Source organism: Crocuta crocuta, unplaced genomic scaffold (genome assembly GCF_008692635.1).
Source record: "Crocuta crocuta isolate KB4526 unplaced genomic scaffold, BGI_CrCroc_1.0 scaffold1079, whole genome shotgun sequence".
Classification (NCBI taxonomy): domain Eukaryota; kingdom Metazoa; phylum Chordata; class Mammalia; order Carnivora; family Hyaenidae; genus Crocuta; species Crocuta crocuta.
The window spans coordinates 921351-946164 of NW_027529995.1; the positions used below are offsets into that span (position 1 = coordinate 921351).

General features: G+C 42.0%; 1 protein-coding gene across 1 annotated transcript; it reads right to left on the bottom strand.

The window, feature by feature from the left end:
* Nucleotides 1-267: 267 nt before the first annotated feature.
* On the bottom strand, nucleotides 268-18908 carry WDR82 (WD repeat domain 82). Its single transcript, XM_077763416.1, has 9 exons — nucleotides 18693-18908; nucleotides 14679-14776; nucleotides 11473-11539; nucleotides 6507-6606; nucleotides 5890-6006; nucleotides 5511-5666; nucleotides 4988-5057; nucleotides 4066-4208; nucleotides 268-3075 (listed from the first exon to the last, which is right to left on the bottom strand). The coding sequence occupies exons 1-9, from the start codon at nucleotides 18851-18853 to the stop codon at nucleotides 3046-3048; spliced, it is 942 nt and encodes a 313-aa protein (XP_077619542.1). The 5' UTR covers nucleotides 18854-18908; the 3' UTR covers nucleotides 268-3045.
* Nucleotides 18909-24814: the final 5906 nt, after the last annotated feature.

Sequence of the window (24814 nt, forward strand, 5' to 3'; positions counted from 1 at the left end):
TCTGGCCCTGCGGCTGCTTATTAGAGTGTGCGGTTGAGGAGACCCAGGCTGCTATGCGCTGAGGTCCTTCCCAGCAGCTCACAGGCCCTGGTCACCAAGGGCAGGCAGGGGCAGTCCCAGGGAGCTGAACAGTCCATCCACACAGCATTACCAGAGTCCGAAGGGGAGTCAGGAGGACTAACAGGAGACAACCCATCCCTCCCCCCAACTCTAGGAACCTGGCAAACAATGCTATGGAAACTCAACGGAGAGGCTACAGCCATAAACTTCTGTTTAAAACTGATAACATGGAAAAAATGTTTATATGTTAAGTACAAAAGGGACATAAAATTGTATATACAGTAGAATAACAACTATGTAAACACACCAAAAATCTATGCACAGAAATTTCTAGAGGAACATTTAACACCAAAAGATTAACAGTGGTAGCATTGGGTGGCAAACTGATTCATTTTGAAATTTCCCAAATTTCCTCAATAAGCATTAATTATGAATGCAACAGGGAAGTTTTTTCTTAGAAAAATAAAATAAAAAATACCCCACTGGCTGGTGGTTGAGCAGTGCAGTGTCCCACACAAATCGGTGGCTTTGGCCAGGACTCTTCATGAAGAATGTGGTGTGTCCCTCCCACCCTAGAGCTTAGAGCACCCCTGGCTCCACCCCTGCAGCCCTAGCCCCTCTGCTCCCTTTATTCCCACCACATCACCTCCAGTCGCTTCCAGCTGTAGTTTTCCCCTTTCCTTCCCAACTCAGGAGCCACTCTGTAGCCATATGTCCCTAGAAAGAGGGGCAGTGGGGGGCATATTTCAAAGAACATGGTACCTCAGCTATGGACACACAGGAACTCGCGAGAAATCACCTTCCTTGCTGACAGGCAAGTGACTGCTCTGGCTGCAGGGGTGTTTATTATGCAGCCCTTCTTATAAACCCAGTCTCAAGCACTCTCTGAACAGTTACTCCTACCGTGAATTTTCCCCACTGGAGAGCCAGAAGTCGGCAGTAATAGCTCAGATCATCTGGTTTCTAAAAGTCCCTCCATTTTGAGAAGGCAGAGCTATGTATAGTGGGTGGCATTGCAGAAAGGCTGCAGATTCCAGTCTATGTTTTGGAAAGATGTATGCCCCTTGCACTTTAAGTTTGAGAAACCAGTCTGAAGTAATTGCTAACAAAACAAAACAGTAATTGCTGGCAATTGCTGAGCCTATTCCTGATGCTGAACAAAGGCAGTTAATGGCTTGCTTCCCCCTTAGCAACTATGTATTCTTGAGCAAGTCATAACCTTGTGGAGCCCATTTCTGTATCTGCAGAAAACCTAGGACCTGCTTAAATGTTTGAGAACTTTGTGAGATAACATGCCACTGGTCCTGCTCTAAGAAGGCCATGCAGGGGAAGCAAAGGCCATGAGCCAGCTGTAGGTCATTTCAACCCTGATCAGGACCTCTCCCCTCTTCTGAGAGAAGGCAAGGAAAAGAAGAAAGCAGACATACCAGGTAAACAGGAATGACCTGTAATTGGAAAAGAAGCTTCAGACAAACCTGAAAATGCTCTGGTTCCACCATCTTGTCCCCAGATGCTGGAAGCCAGACACAAAGGGCATGCAAAAGTGACTGTCACACACGTACAGGCGCAGACAGAGCATCACCAAGCAAAAAGGGGGCTAATACTGCAGAGAGGGCCCCAAAGTGCGGCTTGAGGAATACAAGGGAAGTTATCCCCCAGACCCTCATTTAGCTGCCATGGGAACAGCAAACACTTGAAGCTTTGCTTCATTCTGTCTCCCAAAGGAAAAAAGGGTAATAGGAAAGACTCACTAACACTTGTGGCAAACACTATTAGCAAGGATGCAGTCTTTCTCTCGGGCTGCAGGACTCCACCTCCTTCTGCTGAACTCTGAGAAATGACAGATATTTTATATACAAATATATATATGCATACATACATATACATATATATGTATGCACACACGGATATATTTAAATGAAGGTGTACACACTGCTAAAATACAAACAACAGAAACCCCATATCATATATAAAAAGGCTAAATATAACATATAACACAGGCCTAGATCCAGCTCTTGCTTGGGAGCTGGGGGAGGGGTGGTATCATCTGGAGACTCTGTACACAATTTGTGGTGGGCAGGGAAGGCATCAGTGTAAACAACTCAGACTCCACAATACTGGCCCACAGGAAAGCGTGATGTATCTCATGTACAAAAATAGACTCCCACCTTGCTTTTGTACAAAACCAAGCTTGGTAGGCACCCAGAAAGACTGCAGGTTTGTCTTCATGATGGGGGATCACACCAGGCTACTGCTGAACCTCCCAGCCATGGAACTCACCTGCAACCCCGACTTCCCTCCCGCTCAGGCTCCTGGGCCACTTCTCACCCACACTCAGAGCCTTGAGGTGTGCCCAGATCACCCACCCTCACGTGACTAACTCGCTAGGCTTCCTGGCAAGCAAGGTCCTTTTCTGTTTATCTGTCCCTTTCTGACCCCAAGATCTATGAAGACTTATCTCTGTAAATGTTTGGCACCTAAGTAACATGATGGGTGTGGAATTTTGCAACAATGACACAGGGAGACCCAGTAACAAGACATGCAGGGTGAGGGCAAGGGATGCTGAGCTGCCCTAGCATCTCAAAACCAGAACCGTGGCTTCCCATGCATTTATGGGGGTGGGAGAAGGGATGTGCAGAATTAACTTCACCGGCTCCTCAGCAGCAAATACATTCAAAATTGAAGGCGTCTCAAGGGCCCCAGGATACCCTAATCATGAATCTGGTCACTCCTCTGGAGGAGCTCAGTGCACTGACAGCTGGAAAATCTAAGTCCTGACAGAATCTGCCACACCAACAGTCTTTCTGAAGAACCTCAGCAAAGTAATTTTTTCTTTTGAGCAGATGTACAGCACATCCATGGGAAGGCCATGTGGAAGGACGCTCTCCAGCCTGGTCAAATGATCTGATCCATTATCTCAGTCCCCTCTGAGTTTTTTCCTGTTGGCCACCCTCACTGTACAGAAACAGCCGAGCAGCACCAAGGTCAGTCATCAATAGTGGGCAACCAGAAGGCCTGGAAGGAGAAACATAAGTCAACTTTTAAAAGCCAAGCCTGTCTCCTCACTGAGAGTTCTTACCACCACTGGACCCCTATCATCAAGGTGCTGGCCCCAACAGTGGAGGATTTTGACTGGTGGCCTTCCCTTGTGACCAATCAATTCTGGCAATCTATGGAAAAACATTCCCCCTCTTTGCCAAAGTAAGCTGGTTCTGTCTCCAGCACAGTCTACCTTCCACCCCAGCAGTCCAGTGGGAAGAAAACACACAAGAGCTGTCTGGGGAGGGGAGTATCTGGGTAACCTGGCCTCACTGCTGATCTGCCAGGTGACTTCCAACAAGCCCTCTCCTTCCTGGGCTGTAAAAAAGTGAGAGGAACTGAGCTGGTTTCGCTGCATTTCCTTCTGACACTGTTTTCTCAATGTCAAAAACAACAAAAGAGCAGGGTGGGCAATGTGTTCTGGGTAGGCTAGTAGTGAAATCCCTCATCCTCAAATACCCAGGTATATTTAAGGGATGTTAAAAAGAAACCTGAGGCTGAGACACACTGACACTGTTCTGCTAGCGTTGCCTAGGAAGATAAGAAACCTAGAGAAAATTCTAAGTAGTAAATTATAATCAACTGTAAGAATTTCCCAGGAATTCGGCATAAACTGAAAGAAATGGCAGAGAGGTTGCAACCACAATAGGCGGGTTCAAAGTAAGCCAAAAGATTATTAGGCATAGTCCCAAGTAGTTTGGTCATAAAACCAGGCACCAGAGCAAAAACAGGCCTGAGTTCTCCCAGCAGCTCAGAGGTGATCCCAGATCACAGAAACAAAAGTGAAAGTGAAAACCTAGTCCAACCAGAGATCAAATAATAGATGTCGAACCAGGGAAGCCACCAGCTGAGAAACAAGAACTTGGATGCTTATCACACAACTACTGAGAACACAGCTCACTGAAGCACCCACCACCCCAAATGGAAAGGGCTCCTAAGTGGAAGATATCTCCTATGTTCACATACCATGTTGGAACATGCGCTGGCAAAGGTCATGAACTTGGGGTTGAACTGCAAACAGGTAATAGGGCCTGTGTGTTTGCCATCCAACACAGCCACTTTTATACCACTCTCTCCATTCCAGACATGGATTTTGCCATCCTCTGAACCTAAAAAGAATGATTAAGGAAAATACAACAATTGAAGGCACAATGCAAAGACAAGTGGGAAAGACACAGACAGACATCTGGAGAAAAGTCAAGCTTCAGGACCTGGTCCTCATCAGAAATTGAGGGAAAAGGGGGCAGTGAAGAAAGGACACTTTGGAAACTGACTTTGACCATAGTTATTTGTTCCCAACCAAGTCATTTCCCCTCTAACTTCAGTTTTCTCATTTAAAAAGGGGGCTAAGGGGCACCTGGGTGGCTCAGTTGGTTAAGTGTCTGACTTCGGCTCAGGTCATGATCTCACAGTTTGTGGGTTAAGAGCTCTGCATCAGGTTCTGTGCTGACAGCTCAGAGACTGGAGCCTGCTTCGGATTCTGTGTCTCCCTTTCTCTCTGCCCCTTCCCTGCTTGTGCTCGGTCTCTCAAAAATAAACAAACATTAAAAAAAATTTAAAAAAAAAGGGGGGGGAATAAATACCATCACATCCCACCAACACTGAGCCACTGAAAACCAAATGCAGGGTTAAATCAGAAAGTCAGTATTACTAGGTAAGACTGTGCTTGTGGAGTTTAACTCTTATGCTGGTCCAACCAGCATTAATGCCAGGTCCCAGTAAAGAACTGCAAAAGCCAGAATAAAGACACTACACGTTAAAGTGAGATAGGTGAGAACATCTACCAAAAGGATAGATAATATCTTAATTACTTCAAACTAACAAAAATACAAATAAAAAAATGCACAGTACAGAGAAATAGCCCCCATGGGGGATAAAGAAAGCTTACCAATCATAATAAACTGGGAGTCTGGAGTAAATGAGGCCTCCAGAGTGACAGCTTTGCTGTTGGCATAACCCTAAAAAAAGCAGAACAGTTCTCTTATCACAGCCCTAATATAAATATAAAAGCCCTAATATAAAATAATTGCCTGTAAGCACTTACCCAGCACACATATCACCTTCCTTTCCATGAAACCCTCTCCTCTTGATGCATAGTGCCACCAAGGTTCCAAACTTGGCTGCCAACCTTTACAGTTCACCCCACCCACAACTCCATATTCAGCGCAACTAGAAAATTATTATGGCAAGGAATTACTTTGTATCTGAACTCCAAACCTGGGACACTATGTGAGAGAAGTGAATGTCTCAGAATCCAAGAGAAGTTAGTTCATGTTCAGAATGAAAATGCATGTCCATGCTTCCATCAGTGAGTAAAGGCTAACCACTGGTCTCTATCAACCAGCTACCACAATTCTCAGCCCAGGAGGGAGAAGCATGGAAACAGCCATGCTCAAAGGTTGTCAGCTCACCCCAAAGGTGTGCATCACCACTCCCTTAAATGCATCGATGAGACGGATGAAGCTGCCATTGGTGGAGATGAGGATGAGTTTACCATCATTGCTGAACTTAAGTCCTGTCCACTCACAAGTCCGATCGTACTGCATCTTAAAAGTCGCAAATGGCCCCTGAAATGATAAAAACAGCAGCCGCAGCCAAAGGCCCATCAATATTCTTTCTGCCAGAGCCAATTCTTATTCTGTCCCTTTAGATTCCTTTTGGGCTAAAGGAAGAACAATTGCTCTGACATTCTCCAATGTCTACCACATACCTCCTCTACCATGGAAGACTCTCATCTTACCCTTCAAAACCTCCATGATACGAAGATAGCTCCAAGACTTAAAGATTTACCTTATCAAAAGAGCGAAGATCATAAAGTTTGACCATTTCAGAATTGACACCTGCAGCAAAAATTAACCCTTCTGGATCAAAGGAACAAACTGGCTTGCCTTGTAGATGCATGAGGCCCTATGAAAAAAATAAAAAAAACAGTTAATGAACCCAGGATCTTACCACCATATAATTTACTTTTTCCAATGAAAACCCACAAAGGGACACTAACAGATACCTGCCTACCTAGAGAATGGAAAAGGTAAAAAAACCCTACCTAACATGAGGCTTTTTACAAACAGGTCTCCATACAACTGGTTTCATCTACCCTACCTATACAAATCCATAGACACTGAATCCAAATAAAAACAAATCCCTTGAGGGTAAAAGCTGTAGCTCACAGATTTCAGAAAAATGGTTTTAAAAGCCAAAAGCCAGAAAGCATAATGCAATACGCACTGAATTAGAGTATTAGCTTAATTACCAGCTACCTACCAGGAAAACAGATTTTCTCCAAAGTTTAGAAAGACTCAGTGATCTCAGAAGGGAACGATTACTTCTCCTTTCTTTGAGAGGAAGAGCTGATGATAGCGGCTACCATAGAAAACACTCAAACTTTTACTATGAGGTACCATTACCTGGCAGTTAGGAGACCGGAGATCCCAGAGTCGAATGGTCTTATCAAGAGACCCAGAAATAAAAGTGTCATCCACAGGTGACATGGACAAGGCCACCACCCTGCAATGCACCAAGATAAATAGGAGTTGAAGCAAAATATTTGCAAAAATTAGATGTGAACTCTAAACCACTCTACCTGCCTAGCTATATTATATATACCTATTCTCCCAACACTGCCCTTTTAAGAAACGTACATATACATATACATATAAGCAATCTGGAATAACCAAAAGCAAATAATATAATGAAAAAACAAACTTAGAGCTACAGCATAAAAATCTTAAGATCCAATGCAAATCAAACGATAAGGAGACACCACTACACACTTACTACAATAATTAGAATCACAAGAGAGATAACAAGTATTGGTGAGAATATGGGGAAATTAGACCCCTCATGCATTGCTGGTTGGAATGTAAAATGGTGCAGTTGCTTTGTAAGTTTTATAGTTCCTCAAAAACTGAAAAGATAGTTACTATATGACCCAGAAATTCCACTTCTAGGTATATACCCAAGAAAAATGAAAACATTTCCACACAAAAGTGTACCAATACGTTCACAACAGCATTATTCATTATAGCTAAAAAGTGGAAACAACCCAAATGCCCATCAACTAATGAATGGATAAACAAAATGTGGTAGATCTGTACAATGAAATATTTATAATAAAAAGAAATGAAGTACTGATTCATGTTGCAACATGTTATGAACCTTGGAATCATGGTGAGGGAAAGAAGTGGACATGAAAAGACACAAACTGTCTCATTTCTTTTATAAAAAATGTCCAGGACAAACAAAGCTATAGAGATAGAAAGTAGATTAGTGGTTACAGGGAACTTGTAGGAGGAAGCATGGGGAGTGACTGCTAATGAATACAGGGTTTCTATTTGGGAGTCATGGAAGTGTTCTGGATTAGCAGTGATGGTTGCCCAGCTCTGTGAATATACTAAAAACCCAAACTGTATACTTTAAGGGGTGAATTTATGGCACTAAACTATATCTCAATTAAAAAACAAAACCTACAAATAAACCCCCGTCTTAATTACTTAACCTACAATTTTGTGGACTACACTAACAGTCTTAAACCTAAGTACCATTAGCATCACCTGAGGGTGGATTAAAAACACAAACTACTGGGATCCACTCTCAGAACTTCTAATCCAGTAGGTCTGAGAACCTGCTCCCAGGTGATGGTGAGACTGCCGGTTTGGGCACCACACTTCCTAAGCCACAGGCCTTTGCTAATAACACTGTATTTCTCATATGGATCCCCTTTTAGGATTATACCACCAAGAGTCCCTCACTAAAAACCATTTCTTCCCAGGGCACCAAGCTCTCTTGTCCCCTTTGCTCATATTCTCACTCTGCCACCTCTGCTATGAAGACATCAGCCACCTCCCAAGCATTTGGGCCTGGCCTGCAATGAAGGACAGCATGTGGCTCTACCACAGCCCCAACAGAGGTTTCCTTGAGGGTCACAAGCTATGACCTGTATGTATATATTGCCTATGATTCTACATTACCACCTATAGGAAAGGCCCTTGTGGAAATAGATACTTGGTTAACTCTTCCTTCTTTACTATGGAAGAGTAGTTCTACATTCTGGCTTGACTGTAAAACACTTCACAGATATAGGAGGTGTCACAGATGAAGATTATAAAGGAAATGCTGGTGTTGTGCTGTTTCATTTGATAAAAGTTTGAAGTCAAAAAGATGACTAAATTGCACAGCTCATTTGTGAATGGATCTTTTATATAGAAACAGAGGAAGTTCAAGTTTTGGATGACACTGAAAGGGGTTCAGAAGATTTTAGTTCCACTGGAAAGAATTAAAATTTATGCCATGAAGAGAAAATGAGAAAATGTACTTTTTTAAGTTTTTACCTGAAGAAAATTTCTTCCAACATAATTCAATTAACAATCATACTAGTTCCTCAACTTATTTTTTTTATTTTATTTATTTATTTATTTTTTTAATTTTTATTTCTAGGATAGAGAGAGAGAGACAGCGTGAGCAGGGGAGGGTCAGAGAGAGAGGGAGTCACAGACTGAAACAGGCTCCAGGCTCTGAGCCGGCAGTCAGCACAGAGCCCGACGCGCGGCTCGAACCCACGAACCGCGAGATCATGACCTAAGCGAAAGTCGGACGCTTAACCGACTAAGCCACCCAGGCGCCCCATTAGTTCCTCAACTTAAACATTGAAAGATAGATACCATAAGCCAAAATTTCCTGGGAATGCTACGATGGTAATAAAACACTGGGCAGAATGCATATGGACATGTAATTTTATGTCATGGTATTCAGGTTAAAAGCTCAGAGAAAGTCTATCTTGGCACAAGGCTCTATGCTGAGAGGTAAAGAGAATACAATGAAGAATAAAACCTCAACTCTAGGAGCACCTGGGTGGCTCAGTCGGTCTGACTTTGGCTCAGGTCATGATCTCATGGTTTGAGACCCGTATCGGTCTCTCTGCTGTCAGCACAAAGCCTGCTTTGGATCCTCTGTCCCCCTCGCTCTCAGCCCCTGAACTGCTTTCTCTCTCTCTCTCTCAAAATAAACAAACTTAAAAACAAAAACAGAAACAACAAAAAGACACCTCAATTCTAAGAAAGCTTAACTGTCCAGTCCAGTGAACTCCATGAGAGGGTCAGAGAAGGCTTTTCTGGAAGAAGCAGCACATATGGTGGACAGGATTTCAATGAGAGATGCCTTTACAGAAAAAGTACCAAACAGGAAGGCATGAGGCTCATGTTTAGGAAGCATCCCAGAGTTCACCTGAACTTGAGTGGTGGGAGATAATATTGGGAAAATGAGTCACAGCCAGAGAGCCTGCCTCCAAAGGGAGGGGGCAGACAGATGTGGAGAACTATTAAAGTTTCCTGATAGACTATGAAGTGGTCAGAACTGTAATACAGGATGCTAAAGCAGGATGATGAGGGATAGGGAGTTTAATCAGGATTTGACAATAATTCACTTGAAAATGCATGAGCCAGGGCAGAAGAAAAGAGTATAGAGAGTGACACACAAGGTTAAACTTATGTAGAATCAATAGGATTAACAACTCACTAGATGTGAAAGCAGGGGAAAGAAAATGAACAAGTAACAGAGGCTTTTGAGTTAGGATAATTAGAAGGGACAGTGATAAAGAAACATGAGGCAGACAGAGAGGAGTCGGCCCACAGCATCTAACAATGACAAATGGTACGCTGGACCTGTCAGGCGGGAGCATGTAAGAGACATCTACGTAGATGTACATAAAACCTGGAAGTGGAAATTGAGTCTGGAAATCAGGGTAGACAAGGGCTAAAAATATTGATTTGGGAAGCCATCTGAGTAGAGGTGAATGAAATTAGTGATGAAGATCTGAGAAAATATCGAGAGAGGAAGAAAAGCTGGAGTAAAAATCTTACTTTAGAGACAAAAGGAGAAAGAAAAGCCAAGAATAGCAAGAGTGGAACCAAGATGGGAAAAGTAAGCTCCCAAAGGGGGGAAAAAGTTACTGAGAAGCTTAACACCAAAAAAAGCCAAAAAAACCCAACACCCCAACCCCTGCCCACCGCAACACACACACTAGATTTTAACTGGAGGCAGCAGGGAAAGAAAAGTAAAACAGCTTGGAAAAAAGCCCCATAAATGACACTGGGACTAGACCAAATGACTTAAACAGTGAATGAGTGAGGAGGTGGAGATGGGAGTATGCAGATGATTCTTTCATGTTTGACAGTTAAAAAGGAGTGGGAGATAAGTTCAAGAAATAGATTTAAGATAAGGAAGACCAAGTAAGTTTGTAGGCAGCAAGGAGAAGTCTAGTTAAAGATGGAAGCAAGCAGAGAGAGGGAGGTTGGTTTTATCAAGGAAGAATGGCTATTTCTTTTCAAGGAAGTTGAAAAGAACTCATTTTGGATGGCTTGATTTTCTTAAAAAAAAAAAAAAAAGAAAGAAAAAAGAAAGTTCTTTCTTTTTTAGGAGAAAAACAAAGTTATCTCCTAAGAATCAGGACATCAAAAGTCTGGATAATCAGGAAGACTGGAAAGAATTTCAAACAACTACAGTCAACTCAAATCATTTGTGAACATTAATTTGACTACAAACAAGCAAAAACATCTACTTATCACAAGCCATCATTTGTTTGGAACTACCCAGTAACTACCAGCTGCCAGCTCTCATCTTCAGCAACACAGGTATGTTCTGCCCAATCAACAGCCTAAATCTGGGTGCTCTTGGTCAGTCTCCTGTCAAGATTCCATACCACTCCAAGTTGTACTGGGTTAATGTATGTTTGTAAACAAAAGCAGGGGGAAATACCTTCAGTGATTAAAATATCATCCAAAGGAAAATGTGCTCAACATTCAACCCAAACTTGAAAAATTGGAGAAAGAACACTGGGGGAGTTGGGGTAGGAGACAGAAACAAAATGCATTCCAAAATAGAGTAAGGAAACAAGTTTCTGGACTTTCAAAAGTAACAAAGGACAATTTTATTTATTAATTTTTTTCCACTCTCATTAAGATCTTCACATGGAGCATGTTTATGTAGAGTAGGGCCCTACTGAAATGGGGCTGCCAGTAGTGGAAGAGGCCTCACAGGTCCTTTTGTTAAGGGACATCTGATAATTGGGGTTCCTCAATGATAAATGTAATTTGTACTACACAGGTTTCCACTGAGTATCTTTAATCCACTTTTCCCCCAATTATGTTTTAACTGAGATCTCAGTTTATCTATGAAGTCCTGCCCCTGCTTCCACACAACCTTGGTTAATCAAGTATTGGCTGTTTTAGGGAGAGTTAACAAGAGAAGACTAAGAGGAATGCCAAACAGCAGTAAGGAACTAGCTTTAGTTCACTAATAAAATCTCTCTTCTCCCTTAATCTCTGGGTAACCTCAGGGGTAAAACAACTATCTACGTCTGTAACATTTGGGTCTTACCTTTTGCTATGTCCAGGGAAGTATCTGATGTATTTGTTGTCATGCAAGGACAGGTAACGAATAGTATCTGTAAGAAGACAAATAAGCCATGATGAAATCCTATTACTTTTAAAGGAATTACTGTACATTTTCATCTTGAGGCCAAGGTCAAAGAATTCATTGTTTTCCGTAACTCAAGCAAGGTGTGAATAAATAAGTCTGAGTAATCCTCGCCACTGCTGAAGAATGGGCACCACAGATTTCACATAATTCAAAAGGAGAGTTTGTTCTTAAATTGACAGCATATAGAGAGCAATTTTTAAAATCATTGTTACCACCAATCTTTGGCTTCTGCATAGTTACAATGCAACCTGTCCTGCAAATATACCCTGCCTGCACCACCCCGGCAAAATACAATAGTCTTAGTGCCCACAGAATGGCAAGCCTTAAAGAAAAACATGTAGCCACTGAGGAAGCAGGCTCAAAGAATTAAGTAGCCATGCTAAACTGAGGATCAGGCTGAACTCTGGCATACTATTTTTGTCCAGGGTTCTCCAACAGTGTATTAGGGACCTAAATTTTAACTGGATATATAATTTACATCAAAACTGAACAAATGGAAAGAGAAGTAATGTCCTACTACTTTTTAAGTTAACCAATTACCCACTGGTAGCTTGTGCATCAGAGAAGTCAGTTAAAAAAAAATAATAATAAAGTGTCCAAAAGAACAAATCAGGAAACTTGGGTTAAAAAGTTTTAAAACATTTAAAAATCAAACTTATGAATGTATCAGTAAGTCATAGCTGTGAGATTCTGTCAATATCAAAGAAAGGAATAATCATAGATTTGTGCTTGGCAGAAAAAGACAAACACTCTTAAAAACCAAGTGATTCTACCTGAAAAAGTAAACAAAAAAGATGGCAGTGGAAAGGGAATGAAGTGTCATAAAGAACAGAACTGGAAAGTACTATGCCCTGCAAAAGACTAGGAATAAGAAGCAATTGTTGAAAAAGAAGCAATAGGAAATGGTGCCAAAACAGATAGGAAAGCACAGAAAGAACATTCTAGAGGCAAACAGAACACAGAACGAGGCTGAAAGCACCAAGTCATTCTAGTTGTTCACAGGGGTACTTTCTAATAAGAGGGCATTTAACTCAGGAGAGGGAAAACCGCACTCGTCCTATGTTCCAAAACTGAACTCTGTATAGTTTTCCTTGAAAGTCTTCAAAGTTCTAGAATGACAACTACAAAGTCTTCCTGGTTGTTCTACTGCTAGTAACTACTCACCTGCCCTAAGCAGAAGAAGACTTTCCTCCCCATTACCTGGTTTCCCAGAGATGAGCAGGGAGTCGCCATCCTCTCCGCCCCACTCAGTAGCTGGTGCGCTGTTCCTGGCAAGGCAGTGGCCTGTACAGTTATCTCCTGTACCGGGTGGTATCATAGACCCTCAAACTGTACAAACTACTACCTCAGCCTGGAATCAGGCAAAAGGAAACGGAGCGTTGGAGGAACTCTTCAGGATGCACTCGAGACAGGAAAGGCAACATCCTCCCAGCAGAGGCCTGGCAGCAAAGCTGCAAGTGCCACACATTTGCCTCATTTTGCACCATATTTGGAGAATCCTCACATTTAATCACCCCAACAGAAGAAGTATACCAGTCATTCAGGTGATCACACAGATATGTTTCCTCAGGATCCTAATGTTTTATATTCTTGTCCAAAAGCATCAATTGCACTGCTTTACTTAGAAAACCACTTCTGAAATAGAGGCATGAAAAGTAGAGATGATATACTTACTAAAATCAAGTACAGGCAGAAAAGTCTCATTTAAAAAAAAAAAAAAAAAAAGGACTTCTGCCTATCTGCTCTGAGATAAGCACAGCCAAAACAGCAATCTAAGTGATCTTTGTGGATGACATTAGAAAAATCTTACTGCAGGGGCACCTGGGTGGCTCAGTCGGTTAAGTGTCCGACTTCAGCTCATGATCTCACGGTCCATGCGTTGGGGCCCCACGTCGAGTTCTGTGCTGACAGTTCAGAGCCTGGAGCCTGCTTTGGGTTCTGTGTCTCCCTCTCTCTGCCCCTCCCCTGNATTACCAAGATGAACTGTCAACTGAGAATGACTTATCCCAGGGGGAATGCAGGTAAAAACAAATCATTTATTAGATAAAGAAATTCACAAGTTTAATTTATAAAAATAACTCTTTACTCTTGGGTACAGAGATTACTTAAAAATAAAATCTTTAGGGGGTGCCTGGGTGGCTCAGTCGGTTAAGCGTCTGACTTCAGCTCAGGTCATGATCTCACAGTTCGTGGGCTTGAGCCCCCTGTCGGGCTCTGTGCTGACAGCTCAGAGCCTGGAGCCTGCTTCAGATTCTGTGTCTCCCTCTCTCTCTGCCCATCCCCTACTCATGCTCTGTCTCAAAAATAAACTATTAAAAATTTTTTTTAATTAAAAAAAATAAAAATAAAATCTTTAAAAATAGTGTAAAATGGAAAAGGGACAAAATTCAGATTAAAAATTGTCCCTAAAGGGGCGCCTGGGTGGCTTAGTCGGTTAAGCGTCCGACTTTCGCTTAGGTCATGATCTCGCGGTTCGTGGGTTCGAGCCCCGCGTTGGGCTCTGTGCTGACTGCCAGCTCAGAGCCTGGAGCCTGTTTCAGTCTGTGACTCCCTCTCTCTCTGACCCTCCCCTGCTCACGCTGTCTCTCTCTCTCTCCTAGAAATAAATAAAAATATTTAAAAAAATAAAAAATAAAAAAATAAAAATTGTCCCTAAAATTAAACATAATTAAGGCCAATACACTGTCCTTTATGACACAGACCATAAAAGTAGAGGCTATACCAAAAACTCATCTACGGTCCCTAAACTACCACAGCTCAAACATTGGTGGTTATTTGCCACTTGCTGTATGTCAAGTACTTTCCTTTTATTTGTTCAAAGTATTCTTTCAAGTTTAAATTAGTACAGACTATAAATATAATTCATTGCTTCCTATACCCACTCTCCATTCTAATCTAGAGACCTTTCATACTTCAAGTCTTTCAAAGTATTGGTGGCTGTTTCCGGCATCCCTTCAGTCATAACAATTTCTAACATCTTAAGAAAATATTTTTAAATTACAGAAACTCTAAGCAAAGCAGAAATATTCACACAAAGATTCCAAGAACTACTTAGCAAAAGAAACCAAAACCATTACTTCCTAAAAAAAAAAAAGCTTGCTTACCGTCTATTTTGTTAGAGCTGTAAACGACTGTGTTTGCTGCATGGGTATATCTGATGAGGTCCACGCCGTATTTCTTACTGTACAGGGTTCTCTTTGGTCTGACGAGGAAATAGACAGAGAAAGAAAACTATCAAAATCCTCCATCATCAAAATCTAGGATCTTCATATAAAGAGAAGAATTTGAATGATGTGGCAAGGATGAGAATTCTCTGGAAGCTCTAACACTGGAAAGAAACAGAATTTCTTCCAAACGAGAGAAAAATGGAATCAATCAAGCGCAAAAGACTTTCACTTCTGAACACCAAATACTGAGGTTAGGAAGTGGAAGTAAATCTGAGTGCTCAACTGAGTCTTTACTACAATGTTCAAAAGTAAGTTTTGAGAAAAAGTACATCTTCTTGGAAACAAAGGCACACAAAACACAAGTCATAACTTATGACAAAGAGGGATATGGGAATATATTAAATTAGTGAGGCTCAAACTTTTCTTGAGCCATTCACTTAGAAATATAGTCTTTTCTTAAGAAGAAATGCTTTATCAAAATTGAAACCAGATGCAAAACTGCTGGTCTTTCCTAATATAACTTGCAGTTGCAGAAACTATCTATCCTTCTTATTCTACAAGTCCAAAGTACTTACTGAGGCTTTTAGAAGGCAAGGCTGATTCTCCCTAGAAAAAACTAGTCATCGGTTCTTTTCTTTTTAATGTAAAATCACATACTTCTAAGCTAGGAGTTACAAATCAATATGAAGTTCCTTCAATGTCTTCCTCTACAGAACTCTGAAAATCAAAGATCAAACTAAAACTGATCTTAGCAAAATCTTTAACCAAAAGCTTCACAATGTTCTACATTAAGGTATAGGAGGATTTCGTCAATCCTGTACAGATGTTTACAAATAGTTCCAATTTTGAAAAAGAAAGTTCACCCTCTCAATGAAACCTAGATGCTAAACAATCAGATTACCCAGGCATCTTTAATAAGTCACATATTTGCACTTTCAATTTTTGTTAACATCAGTGAGGTCAAGGGTTTCCCTACACAAAACCCATTACCTAACAAGACTTCTCACTCCAAATACACTGAATTTTCCACATTCTCACCTTTAACTGAAAGCTTAGTTAAAAAGATCAGTTCAAAGGCTACCCTGTTGAATCCCCCACCCTGGGTTCTGCTGTGGGTTTACTGGGTGGGAAACAGTGAGTGAGTACATGCACGCACATACATGTGTTCTTGCTCTCAAAAAATAGTTGACTTTATTTCTACACGTGGAAAAAGAAGCTTACTTATCCTAATAATTTGGTCTACAATAGTGAAGACATATCATGAAGAGTCAATGTTAAAGGGTATGGAATAAGGAAGTTTTTAGTTCCACTTATGTATGGCCTATTTGTCTCAAACACTAACCTGAGGTTTATTTTTAATAACAGAAATTTTTTACCTCCTATCACTTCCTAGTTTGAAAACAAGAGCCTAATTTTTTTATCCATTTCAGAGGATCTTTACTAAGCCCATGCACATTTTCCATGAATATTTTGGTAAGCTTCTTTCCACAAACTATGATTCTGGTGATCAGGAATGAATAAATAATATTATGAATAATTTTCATCACCTAGCAGATAATATGTTTTATAGTCTTTCAAGGAAAAATCACTCAATGGGTGAACAAAAGTGTGGACAAAAGGAACAAAAAATTGGAAAATATTAAGTATAAAGAATCTTGTTTTAGCCATTTTCAAACTCCCAAATTCTAACATTTAGTACCATCTAGTAGAGATACCATGACTTCCAAGGAAACACTACTCTTCTACCAATGTTGGTTTGACTTATACTAGTGGCACATTTTTTTCTTCACGTTACCATTTAGGATCATGGACTCTTAAAGTCAAAAGAGGTTGTCTAATATTCAGAGAAATGACCTAACCAATGTCACATACCAAATGGTCTAGTTTGGTCACAAGGCCAAACTAGAACCCAGGTCTCCTAATTACCAGGCCACTCCCTTGCCATAAACCAAAATGAAATAAGGTCACAATTAATTGATAAGAGAAAATTTAAGAGTAGCCTATACTATTATATCAATACTAAATTCGCTAATTTGGATAACTGTGCCCAGGTTGTATGAAAGAATGTCCTTGTGCTTAGGAAATCCATGTTGAAGTGCTTAGAGATCAGGGGCTTGATACCTCCAACTTATTCCCTAATGGTTCGTTAAAAAACACATACCTAAATACTTAACACAGAGAGCTATAATGCAAAAGGGGTAAAATGTAACTGATTATTGGATGATAATTGGGATCTCTGAAATGCTGCTGAACTTTTCTGTTAGTTTGTAATTATGTAAAAACTACATGAGTAAATAAACTGTATATCATAAAATTAACATTTTACTTTCAAGTCAACTGTCATTGCTCCCAACAAGTAGAAATTAGGCCACACTTAGAAACAAACTACTAAGAAACGTTATCACAACCTTCATCTCTTTGAATGAGAATCTACATCTCCATCAAGGTTCCAGGAAGAGGTTCTAATCTGTGCACAAGCACTAAACATTTCAAGGCAGCCAGTCCTTCTAGTCCCAGGACCCTGCGACCCTAATCCCCACTCCAGCTCTATATGTTACTCTCCCTTTCAAGCTGATGCAAGTGGCCAGACCTGGACAGAAATACATCTACTAAATGAATAACGCTGACTCAACTCAGCACTGGTCCAGCTAACAGTTCTCTCTTCCCCTAGGACCACCACTATAAGCCACTCTTCCGCATACTGCAGGCAGATCCAGAGCCAGTTACATAATACTTTTCTATAGCCCCCAGGGGGAAAAAACTGGGGAGAAGATACAGCCTAGACCAAAACAACATTACTTTAGATAGCCAAATTCGCAAATGAAGAGACAAGTTCCAAAGAAAGTTTATAGAAGGCATTAGTTTTAATACAAAACAAAAGGCAAAAGGAACAGTTGGGAAAGATAGAGAAAACCCCAAGGATTCAAAAAATAAGATCTGGAATTAGGTAACAAAATGAAATCTGACAAAACCGCTAGCCATTGAATTAAACCACATATCCACAAGCCTGCTTGGAGAAGGTAACTGAGGGAAATCAAATCTAGCCTAAGCCAGTATCTGCTCCAAAGGAGTTCACAATTTAGCAAGGATAAAGTAAAGCAGGTCTGTAAAGGGTGAGGTGGGGCTGACAAGGTCCCCAGAGAAAAAGGCAAAATGTGCTTAAAAGACTTTACAGAGATGCAGTGCAGTGGGCAACACAGAAATTTCACGATCAGACCCTGTATTTTGGTAATTCCAAGTGGACCATAAAGTGTAATTTTAAAAAAAAGTAAAAGGAAACATAAAATTGTTTTGGGATGCTTTCTTTGTTTTCACAGCAGGTTCCCATTCAGGTCGGGATGGGACAGCCAAGTTAGTTTTTTTCTGGCAAAAAGGAAAAGTTTCTTATGTTGTTAAAAAGTTAACTACAGATGTGGGCATCAGGTCTGAGGGAGTAAGAGAATGATTTAGACCCGAAAGGAAAAAGACAGGGGGCCCAAACAGGCACAACAAATAAATCCTGACAGCTAAGAACGGCAACCCACGCGGCCTTCCGGTACAAGGCCGCGGGAAGCTGAGGGGCAGGGGATGGGCGGAGTGCCAGGGCTGAATCGAGGTCACCGAGGGCAGAGAGAGCGAGCTGTGACGCTGTTGACTGAGGCAGGAGGGCAGCCTCTGCGATTCCGCGCGGGGGGACCAGAGCCGACAGGCACCTCTGACGGAATCAGAGGGGTGGAAAGCTACCTGCTGGGGCCGAGGTGGGCGGACCGGGCGTTTAAAGGTCAAGGTCAAGGTGGGGTTTGGCAAGAGACGCGGAAGCACTTTTCCAGGAGGCCGAAAGCATACAAAATAATAATGATGCTAGTATCACTCTCATTATTATTATTATTATTATTTTTAAAAGGTCTCCTGGACAGCTTCGGAATGGAAGCGGCCCTGGTGGGGGCTNCCCAGGGCCACCGCCGCACTCACTTGCCCTCCTGGCAGTCATAGAGCACGATGGAGTCGTCGTCGCTGCTCGAGATGACCGTCTCGCCGTTGGGGCTAAAGTCAAAGCAGTTAATCTTGTCCGAGTTCTCGCGGAACACCTTGGCGACGCGGAAACTCCGCAGCACGCTGTCGGTCAGCTTCATGGCGGCGGCTGCTGGAGGCGGCGGCGGCGGCGCAGGGCTGGGGCGGGGCCCGGCGGCGNGCTGTTCTGCCGGGACTACGGGGTCTCGCGGAGCGTTCCTTCTCACAGTCGCCTCAGGGCCAACCGGCGCGGCGCCGGCTCATTGTGTCCGCCATCTTGGGACAACAGGCAGAAGCTGAGGACGAGGAGCCTCACCGCGGCGCACGCCGGGAAAGGGGGAGGGGCAGAACGGCGGCGCGAGAGGGAGCGGCGGGGCAGTGACGTCAGTGCGGCCGCTGAGGAATGGAGTGGAGATGTAGCCGGAGGCGGCGATTCCCTGACGGGCAGTGGGACGCGAGGGGTGGGGATGTCCACGGCTCTCCCCGTGGTGGGACGGAAGGCCGAGGGTGCCCGGAAGCTGTGGGCTTTTGTGCGGGATCGTAGGCCACTGGGAGCAGGTACTTTGGTGGTCGGCTACCCCACGGAGCGGAGGCCTGGGGGTGAGTTAGTGCACTGACCACTGGTGGTCTTTGACTGCTAGTGCACCATAGCGCAAGCATAGTTTCAATTTCAGGGCTTGGGCGTTTTTTTGTTGTTTTTCGTTTTCTTGAGATATACGATAGACTGCACAAATTTTAAGTGATTTTTTTTTTATTTGGATATATACCCCTGCGACTACTACCCAGAACTTTAAGACTTCTTTGAAAACTTTTTAATTGACAGATAAAGTGAATAAAGTGGACCAATTTTAAGTGTATAGCTCTACACACTTTAAGAAACACCTTTCAGCTTTAAGACATATTTACAGCTTCAAAACTCATAGCATGGATTACAAAAGATTTTTAAAAGCAAAGTTATCTCTTATTCAACATATTTTCTCCCGATTTCCTCCTCCTTATTAGTATATCTACATAAACTTTATAAATGTAACCATCATTCTCTTCACACACACCCCCCCCCACAGCTTAGGATTGTATTTTGCACATTTTCCCATGTTAGTAAACCAAATTGTTGGTGGTGTTCTTAATTGAGGTATAATTTAAGTACAGTAAAAACTAGCCTTTTAAATGGATAGTTTTATAAGTTTTGACACTCATGTTCAGTCGTGCAACCACCACCACATTCAAGATGTAAAACAGTTGCATTGCCCTCTGGTTTGTTAAGAGATTCTTTACCTTAAAAGGAAGGAAAGTTGATACCTAACAAAGGAGAGCGATATCTGATCACAAAATAGGTAAGGGCCAGGCACCTTGGCTTTAACTTTCTATACAAGAGGTCAAACTCTGTGCAACCTGTGAGAGTTCATAGATCTCTAACTTATGGTCAGCAACTCAAATATTAATTGCCTGAGGTCTCTAACAATGAAGACAGACCTGTCTATTTTGCCTTGCTAAACTGCAGTGGCTAAAGACGAAGAAAAAGAAAAGACTTAAACACTAAAATCGCTGATATTAAGAAGATGTGATATCCAGAGATCCAGATATAACCTGGACAATGGTAAAAACAAAGTAGAAACCCTGATAGTTCAGTCTTTCTAGAAAGAACTAAGGGATGTCCCTGGGTGAAAGGAGAGCCAGGATCCCTACACATAAAGAGAAGTTGTTCTTTGAAAGGAGTGGGCAAGATCCTGGCTAAGTCTGGGCTGCAGTTGCCTTCAGACAAAGAGCAGAACTTCTGGCTACGATTTGTTCTGGGATCTGGCAAAAGCCTGTTTGAGTGAAACCTGAATGGATGGCAATTTTCCAAACTACGAAGCAATGGAAGAAAAGTCCTCTGTGCCCTGGAGCTCTCACTTCCCAGCAATTTCTGCTTCTTTATTTACTGGCTAGAAAGGCCAATGTAGTCTGTTTTGAATGGTTAAATGGCAATAAGGACAGATTTGGTGCCATGTCCTGGAACTTTCAAGAAGTGAATACACCAAGTGAGATACCATTTGTTTGATCCCTTTTAACCTACTAGGGGAAGGGGGGTGGGGGGGGACAACCAGAGATAGAAACAACTGAATGTTGTCAGCTGTAAGAAAATCTTTTCGAATTTTGTACTCCCTGTCCCTTTCCCAGATTTCACTGTTAAGACAGAAGTTTCCTCCCAAGACTTGACTCCCTGAATTATTTTGGGGATGGAAAAGTCATTTCTTCATATTTTAAGAGTGTCCTGAAATGGCTCAGCCTATTTCACATTCCTTGTCTGGCTTCCTGCCGTGTTAGAATGGGGCTCTCCTAGCTTCCAGTCCAACGGTGCCTTAAAGGCTGGACTTTAAAAGGTGACCCAGAAAGATTGGCTCCAGTGGGGGATGGGTAGACGGGAATGCTGCAGTCAGAAGTACATCAAACTTCTTGAAGAACATCAGACTTAAATTTTTATTTTTCCTTTTCTTTTAAATCATTTTTCATTTGGGGTGCCTGGCTGGCTTAGTCAGTTGAGCATGTGACTCTCAATCTCAGGGTTGTGAGTTCAACCCCCACATTGGGCATGGAGCCTACTTTAAAAAAAGAAATTGGGACACCTGGGTGGCTCAGTCGGTTAAATGTCCTACTCTTGACTTACCTCAGGTCATGATCTTGGGGTTTGTGAGGTTGGGCTCTGCAGAGCCTGCTTGGGAATCTCTCTCTCCCTCTTTCTCTGCCCCTCCCCCACTTGTTCTCTCTCCTCCTTCTCTCTCTCTCTCCCCCTCCCTCAAAATAAATAAGTCTAAAACAAAATCATGATTTCATTTATTTACTTAGTTTTCACACAAGCAAATATATATTCATTGCAGAAAAACTAAAAAATACAAATTAGTAACAAGAAAAACAAACAGCATCCAATAAAAAACCAGTGGGTTTTTATTAAGGTAAAATATACATGGCATAAATTTTACCATTTTGATGTAGAACTTTTCAGATTTTTCTCTTGAAATATATTTTTAATGGGTTCATAATTTAATATTTATAACCTCTTTTCATCCAATAGTATGAACATCTTCTGGGTCAATAAGTACAGAACATCTTGAATGGCTACATATGATTCCATCATGTGTTTGTGAAGTAATTTTGCTTACCATTTTATCTCGGGTCCAGCCAGGGTCTGGCTCAATTTTTTTGTTTTTTGTTTTTTTAAGAGAGAATGAGCAGGGGAGAGGGCCAGAGAGAGAGGGAGAGAGAGAATCCCAAGCACACTCCATGCCCATCTGGGAGCCTAACATGGGGCTTATCCCATGACCCTGACATCATGACCTGAGCTGAAATCAAGATTCAGACACTCCACCAGCTGAGCCACCCAGGTACCCCTGGGTCAATTTGTATTTTTATTTTATTTATTTATTTATTTATTTTTTAATATTTTTATTTATTTCTAGGAGAGAGAGAGAGACAGTGTGAGCAGGGGAGGGTCAGAGAGAGAGGGAGTCACAGACCGAAACAGGCTCCAGGCTCTGAGCTGGCAGTCAGCACAGAGCCCGACGCGGGCTCGAACCCACGAACCGTGAGATCATGACCTAAGCGAAAGTCGGACGCTTAACCGACTAAGCCACCCAGGTGCCCCACAATTTGTATTTTTAATTGAATAGGTGACTTTAACCATAGGATTTCAGATATTTGATTGGCCCATTTGTCTTTTTTCCATTTTCTCTCTTTCTCTTTTTCTTCTAAGACTTAATTTTTTTAGAGAAGTTGTAAATTAACATCAAAATTAAGAGGAAGATACAGAAATGTCCTGTATACTCCTTGCCCCCACACATTCACAGCGGCTCCCATTATCAACAACACCCACTAGAGTGATATATTTATTATGAGGGATGAACCTACATTGACACTTCAAAATCTCCCCAACTTTATAATTACATTAGGGCTCACACTTGGTTTTATACATCCAGTGGGTTTGGACAAACATAATGACAAGTATCCATCGTTATGGTATCACACAGAGTATTTTCCCAGCCCTAAAAATCCTCTGTGCTCTACCAATTCATCCCTACCACCCCCACCACAGCTCCTGGCAAATCCTAATCTTTATAAAGTCTTCATAGTTCTCCTTCTTCCAGAATGTCATATGGTTGGAATCAAAGAACATAAATATATTTTATTTTATTTTATTTATTTTTTTTTTTCTAGGAAAGAGAGAGAGAGACAGCGTGAGCAGGGGAGGGTCAGAGAGAGAGGGAGTCACAGACTGAAACAGGCTCCAGGCTCCGAGCTGGCAGTCAGCACAGAGCCCGACGCGGGGCTCGAACCCACGAACCGCGAGATCATGACCTAAGCGAAAGTCGGACGCTTACCGACTAAGCCACCCAGGCGCCCCGAACATAAATATATTTTAAAAACCGCAGCCATCCAACACTTGAAAATCAATCACTAGCTGGCAGTGTTACGTGTGTAGAAAGTAAAGGATGTGTAGCCATAATAACAATTACCTTACATACATACATATTTTTATTTATACACATAATCTCTCAATCCTCACAACTCTATAAGAGATGCAATTATCTGTATTTTATTTTTTTAATTTTTAAAAATTATTTTTAAGGGGGGGAGGGGCAGAGAGAGGAGATACAGAATTCAAAGCAGGCTCCAGCCTCTGAGCTATCAGCACAGAGCCCAACATTGGGCTTGAACTCATGAACCGTGAGATCATGACCTGAGCTGAAGTTGGACGCTTAACCAACTGAGCCACCCAGACACCCCACAATTATTTGTATTTTATAGATGTGAAAAATGGAGGCCAAGAGAGGTATTCCGGTAGCAAGTGTCAGAACCTGGATTTGTCTGTAGATACCTATGTATATATGTGAATATTGACAATAAATGTGCATAGAGAAGAGTAGTTGGGAGTTGATGGATAAGTAGATGTATCTGAATATATGCAGAGACAGATGTGTGGACAAAGAGATGAGGCAAATAGATGAGGTTATGCAAACTGTTCCCCACAATCATGACTTCTCATCTAACTTAGGACTCAAGATGTGGCTGTGTTTGAACTTGAGCTCGGAATACTGACTTCTATCTCAGTAAACTTATTTCATTGTTTAGCAGTAAACCAAAACTCCATTGTCTCTTCTTATTGCTCATCTAGTTACCTGGATTCTAAGCAAACCAATCCCAGCCCTAGAAATTAGTGCTAACACTTGGCATCAGTAGCAGATAATGGTATGTAAATATTTTTGCATTTGTATAACTCTTCCTATGTGTTGTCTTCAAAATAAAACTGCTTTTGCTAAGATCATTAAAGATAGTTTAGTAGTCCAAACCAGGGATCACTTTTCAGTGCTTACCTTCCTGTTGCTATCTGTGATATTAATGGTGTTGACCATTCCCAATCTCTTTTCCATGGCTTTCTTGACATCTTCCTTGCTGACTCTCTTTTCACCAGTCTGGACACACTCCTTGTCTCTTCCTAGCTGTTTTTTGGCCACTGTATGGTTGCCTGCCCAACAGTGTCCTCCTCTTGGCTCTTTTCTGATGGAATATTGATTTTGTTCAGGTGTTCCTCCCTCCTCTGGATAGCAATCCCTTTTCTAAACGTTGACCCTGCTCCCCTGAGATAAATCCTCATTAGTCTAAATCACTGTTCTCAAAGGTGGTCTTAGGACCAGCAGCCATCAGCCCTGCCTGAGAACTTGTCAAAAAGCCAAATTCTTGGGGCGCCCAGGAGGCTCAGTCAGTAGAGCATCCAACTCTTGATTTCAGCTCGGGTCATGCTCTCAGTCATGGTTTGTGAGTTAAAGCCCCACGTCAGGCTCTGAGCTAAGCTCATGGAGCCTTCTCCAGATTCTCTGTCTCTCCCTCTCCTTGGCCCTCTCCCACTTACTTTCTCTAAAAAATAAACATTAAAAAAAAGTCAGGGGGCTCCTGGGTGGCTCAGTCAGTCATGACTTCAGCTCAGGTCATGATCTCATGGTTCATGGGTTCAAGTGCCACATCGGGTTCCATACGGACAGTATGGAGGCTGCTTGTGATTCTCTTTCTCTCTCTCTCCCCCTCTGCCCCTCCCCCACTTGTGCTTTATC